This window comes from Pecten maximus, chromosome 2 (genome assembly GCF_902652985.1).
Source record: "Pecten maximus chromosome 2, xPecMax1.1, whole genome shotgun sequence".
Lineage (NCBI taxonomy): Eukaryota > Metazoa > Mollusca > Bivalvia > Pectinida > Pectinidae > Pecten > Pecten maximus.
Window position 1 is genome coordinate 50,239,974 of NC_047016.1, and position 5,240 is coordinate 50,245,213.

At 37.3% G+C, this 5,240-nt stretch overlaps 1 protein-coding gene across 1 annotated transcript; it reads right to left on the reverse strand.

The window, feature by feature from the left end:
* Positions 1 to 293: 293 nt before the first annotated feature.
* LOC117343577 (putative mediator of RNA polymerase II transcription subunit 26) lies at positions 294 to 2,775 on the reverse strand. The gene is made up of 3 exons (XM_033906005.1): positions 2,519 to 2,775; positions 1,190 to 1,610; positions 294 to 1,064 (listed from the first exon to the last, which is right to left on the reverse strand). Exons 1-3 carry the CDS (start codon positions 2,773 to 2,775, stop codon positions 294 to 296), a joined length of 1,449 nt encoding a protein of 482 aa, XP_033761896.1.
* Positions 2,776 to 5,240: the final 2,465 nt, after the last annotated feature.

The window sequence follows — 5,240 nt, forward strand, 5'->3', positions numbered from 1 at the left end:
CAGCAGTAAAAGACCGACGAAATAAACGAAAAACAAATGAACAAAAAACAGATGAGAAATCCTTATTTGAAATTGATAATAACACGTAGGTACAGTGATATGTCGTAGCTAAATTTTAAAGCGTATGAAAAAAATTTACGAAAATCAAACAAAGGCATACATCAATAAATACAAAGAAGAAAATACCATCAAATATATATACATTAGATTATGAAACATTTGTATATGAAATATGAATGGTAGGTATCGCATTTGGTATATTGAGGTACCCATAGCGAACATCAGGTTGTGTGTTACTGTCTTTTTGGTGCCGACTCTTCATGTTTTGTTTTTGTCCCTTTGTCTCGTTGATGTTGTCTGTCCTTTTGTCTTGTTGATGTTGTCTGTCCTTTTGTCTTGTTGATGTTGTCTGTCCCTTTGTCTCGTTGATGTTGTCTGTCCTTTTGTCTTGTTGATGTTGTCTGTCCTTTTGACTTGTTGATGTTGTCTGTCCTTCTGTCTTGTTGATGTTGTCTGTCCTTTTGACTTGTTGATGTTGTCTGTCCTTTTGTCTTGTCGATGTTGCCTGTCCTTTTGTCTTGTTGATGTTGTCTGTCCTTTTGACTTGTTGATGTTGTCTGTCCTTTTGTCTTGTTGATGTTGTCTGTCCTTCTGTGTTGTTGATGTTGTCTGTCCTTTTGTGTTGTTGATGATGTCTGTCCTTCTGTCTTGTTGATATTGTCTGTCCTTTTGTGTTGTTGATGTTGTCTGTCCTTTTGTGTTGTTGATGTTGCCTGTCCTTCTGTCTTGTTGATGCTGCCTGTCCTTTTGTCTTGTTGATGTTGTCTGTCCTTTTGTCTTGTTGATGTTGTCTGTCCTTTTGACTTGTTGATGTTGTCTGTCCTTCTGTCTTGTTGATGTTGTCTGTCCGTTTGTGTTGTTGATGCTGCCTGTCCTTTTGTGTTGTTGATGTTGTCTGTCCTTTTGTGTTGTTGATGTTGTCTGTCCTTTTGTCTTGTTGATGTTGCCTGTCCTTCTGTCTTGTTGATGTTGTCTGTCCTTTTGTGTTGTTGATGTTGTCTGTCCTTTTGTGTTGTTGATGTTGTCTGTCCTTCTGTCTTGTTGATGTTGTCTGTCCTTTTGACTTGTTGATGTTGTCTGTCCTTCTGTCTTGTTGATGTTGTCTGTCCGTTTGTGTTGTTGATGTTACCTGTCCTTTTGTCTTGTTGATGCTGCCTGTCCTTTTGTGTTGTTGATGTTGTTTGTCCTTTTGTGTTGTTGATGTTGCCTGTCCTTTTGTCTTGTTGATGTTGTCTGTCCTTTTGTGTTGTTGATGTTGCCTGTCCTTCTGTCTTGTTGATGCTGCCTGTCCTTTTGTCTTGTTGATGTTGTCTGTCCTTTTGTCTTGTTGATGTTGTCTGTCCTTTTGACTTGTTGATGTTGTCTGTCCTTCTGTCTTGTTGATGTTGTCTGTCCGTTTGTGTTGTTGATGCTGCCTGTCCTTTTGTGTTGTTGATGTTGTCTGTCCTTTTGTGTTGTTGATGTTGTCTGTCCTTTTGTCTTGTTGATGTTGCCTGTCCTTCTGTCTTGTTGATGTTGTCTGTCCTTTTGTGTTGTTGATGTTGTCTGTCCTTTTGTGTTGTTGATGTTGTCTGTCCTTCTGTCTTGTTGATGTTGTCTGTCCTTTTGACTTGTTGATGTTGTCTGTCCTTCTGTCTTGTTGATGTTGTCTGTCCGTTTGTGTTGTTGATGTTACCTGTCCTTTTGTCTTGTTGATGCTGCCTGTCCTTTTGTGTTGTTGATGTTGTTTGTCCTTTTGTGTTGTTGATGTTGCCTGTCCTTTTGTCTTGTTGATGTTGCCTGTCCTTTTGTCTTGTTGATGTTGTCTGTCCTTTTGTGTTGTTGATGTTGTCTGTCCTTTTGTGTTATTGATGTTGTCTGTCCTTTTGTGTTGTTGATGTTGTCTGTCCTTCTGTCTTGTTGATGTTGTCTGTCCTTCTGTCTTGTTGATGTTGTCTGTCCTTCTGTTTTGTTGATGTTGTCTGTCCTTTTGTGTTGTTGATGTTGTCTGTCCTTCTGTCTTGTTGATGTTGTCTGTCCTTTTGTGTTGTTGATGTCTGTCCTTTTGTGTTGTTGATGTTGTCTGTCCTTTTGTGTTGTTGATGTTGTCTGTCCTTCTGTCTTGTTGATGTTGTCTGTCCCTTTGTCTTGTTGATGTTGTCTGTCCTTCTGTCTTGTTGATGTTGTCTGTCCTTTTGTGTTGTTGATGTTGTCTGCCCTTTTGTCTTGTTGATGTTGCCTGTCCTTTTGTCTTGTTGAGGTTGTCTGTCCTTCTGTCTTGTTGATGTTGTCTGTCCTTTTGTGTTGTTGATGTTTCATGTCCTTTTGTGTTGTTGATGTTGTCTGTCCCTTTGTCTTGTTGATGTTGTCTGTCCTTTTGTGTTGTTGATGTTGTCTGTCCTTTTTAGTTGTTGATGTTGTCTGTCCTTCTGTCTTGTTGATGTTGTCTGTCCTTTTGTGTTGTTGATGTTTTCTGTACTTCTGTCTTGTTGATGTTGCCTGTCCTTCTGTCTTGTTGATGTTGTCTGTCCCTTTGTCTTGTTGATGTTGTCTGTCCTTTTGTCCTGTTGATGTTGCCTGTTGTTTTGTCTTGTTGATGTTGTCTGTCCTTTTGTCTTGTTGATGTTGTCTGTCCTTTGTCTTGTTGATGGTGTCTGTCCTTTTGTGGTGTTGATGTCTGTCCTTTTGTGTTGTTGATGTTGTCTGTCCTTTTGTCTTGTTGATGTTGTCTGTCATTTTGTCTTGTTGATGTTGCCTGTCCTTTTGTGGTGTTGATGTTGTCTGTCCTTCTGTCTTGTTGATGTTGTCTGTCCCTTTTGTGTTGTTGATGTTGCCTGTCCTTTTGTCTTGTTGATGTTGTCTGTCCTTCTGTCTTGTTGATGTTGCGCGTCCTTCTGTCTTGCTGTCCAATTAATTACTGTTCTTGTACATTTTTTGTATTTACTTTTGTTTTATGTTGCTGAGATCTTCATATTGTTTTTTCTGCTTTTATCACATCGTCAGCTCTCTCTGTGCTGTTTTCAGTGTTGTGATATCTCGTCGATTCTTGAGGTATCTCGTTGTTCTTGTTGCTTTCTATGTCGATTTGGTGTTGTTTTGTTCTTTTCTATCTCTAACGATGGGTTTTAATTCCGTTTACATGACGCTGTTGCTCTTCCGTTCAATTTTACTAGAGTAGGCGATACTCATTAATCAACGATAGAATCAATCAACAGTATTCTGCTGTCTAATAACATATTCTTTAATACAGATGGACAAAATGATTAAATATAGTGTTCCTTTGCCCCCAACAAAATATTTAATCAGTGTAGTAGGTTTTAGAAACTTAGATGAAGATCCGATTGATGGTTGACAATATCCGCTTCTGTATACGCTAATTTTGTTTTGATACTTAAAGAAAAAAACTTTATAAGAAAGTAGACACTTCATGTCTTAATGCATGCTCATTACGCCTACACAACTGTTAGATTGTCTGCTGTATATTGTATTTATACACATTAGTGTGTGTCGTTAAGTTTAACGTGATATAAATGATTTCTCCAGTAAACAATAAGATATGGACTTCTGGGATAGTTGTCATAAGGATACCGTAACGATTGAACCAGAAAACTTGATTTTTTATTTTTCAAAATACATTTTTTATCAAAAAAAAAAAAAAAAAAAAAACATCATCATCATCATCATCGTTGTCATAAGGATACCGTAACGATTGAACCAGAAAACTTGATTTTTTATTTTTCAAAATACATTTTTTATAAAAAAAAAAAAAAAAAAAAAAGCAATCATTATCATCATCATCATCGTCGTCGTCGTCATCATGTCAACTGTATTGGGTTTTTACACAATGCCTCTCCTCTGCGCGGAATTGTCCACGTGATTGAGAACACAGCAACCGCCTAAATCATCAACATTTAAAAATCACGCACAACAAAAAAAATAAAAATAAATAAAAAAAAACCCAAAAGCATGTGTATTAAACGAGAAAGATTGTCGTAGAGGAGCTCAGAAATCTCCGGTTTTAGACTGAAATCACCAGAAAGCAGATTATAGATAGTCTATCTAACACAAGCGCTAAATGGTTATGTGCCCGTCGTTTAGGAAACTGGTGACATCAATCGGGGTCAACAAACGGTTCGATCGAATAAAGTACGGGCTATCTTATTACCTCAGATCGTAAATGGGTGTAACACTCCGACTGTGATAGCCACATGCCTAAGCTATTTAGTTTTCCGGATTTTTTCAGCGGCTCCGTTCCCTCTCTTACACCAGCCTTGTCGCGCTAACGTTGTTACCATCGTGTGCTAAGTGGCCGTCCGTTTACTTCAACACGTTCAAACAAGACGTCGATTTCCAGATAATCTCTATCAAGTTGTGGACACTGGAGTAGGAGTCCGGAATCTGTAGTCTCCTTCTGGACAGTCCGTATAATGACAACAACAGTCGTTCGATGTTTACATATATTTATTTACTGCATCGACAAGAAAATTAATCTTTGTTCAAACCCATTTATATTTTCGTTAACCTCCCTCCTGGAATTCCAGTTGTTTATATATTTGGCCTTATGCATCGCTGGCGAAATCTGGAAGGTTAAAATGTTGCATGATGCTGTTTTAAGTTAATTGATCGACAATACGATTACTCGACGTATCATCAACAACACATCCATATTTGGAAATGTGCTATCGTTCGTTTGTGTGGGCTAAGTGCCGTCCTTTTTATGACTCGTAATTAAATTATTCTATTTAGGATTAATCAATATACATTCTGTACTTAGAATAAAGTGATTAAAATATCTGAACAATCCAACACAATAATTGTTGAATATCGCCACATTTAGGCAAATCTTTTCTTATTTCATTTATAAGGAAATTATCATTAAACTGATATATGTTAGACAATCCATTACACAGCTGATTACTAAGTATTAGAAAAGATAGCAAAGCTTAATTAGAAACCAAGTGTTAGATAAATTAATTATTTGAAGATCTATTTAAATAAACCAATTAGAAAGACACTATAAACACCTAAACATTTTTCATGAGAAACACGAGGTCGTAAGATCAGACTTAGCGTTAATTGGATAAATAATAGACGTCTCGTGTGCACAATAAACCGCGCCATCTACCGAGAATTTTATGCGTTAATATAGGTGAATTGTTTCACATTATTCAATCCCTGCAATGCCGTATGGTATTTAGACC

Bases quoted from the DNA above. Each gene is read 5' to 3' on its own strand.
- LOC117343577 (XM_033906005.1), bottom strand. From the start codon at position 2,775: ATGACAGACAACATCAACAAGACAAAAGGACAGACAACATCAACAACA. The intron at 1,611-2,518 runs GTACAGAAAACA...ACAACACAAAAG, and splicing joins GCAACATCAACAAGACAGAA to GACAGACAACATCAACAACA. The intron at 1,065-1,189 runs GTAACATCAACA...ACAACACAAAAG, and splicing joins TCAACAAGACAAAAGGACAG to GACAGACAACATCAACAACA.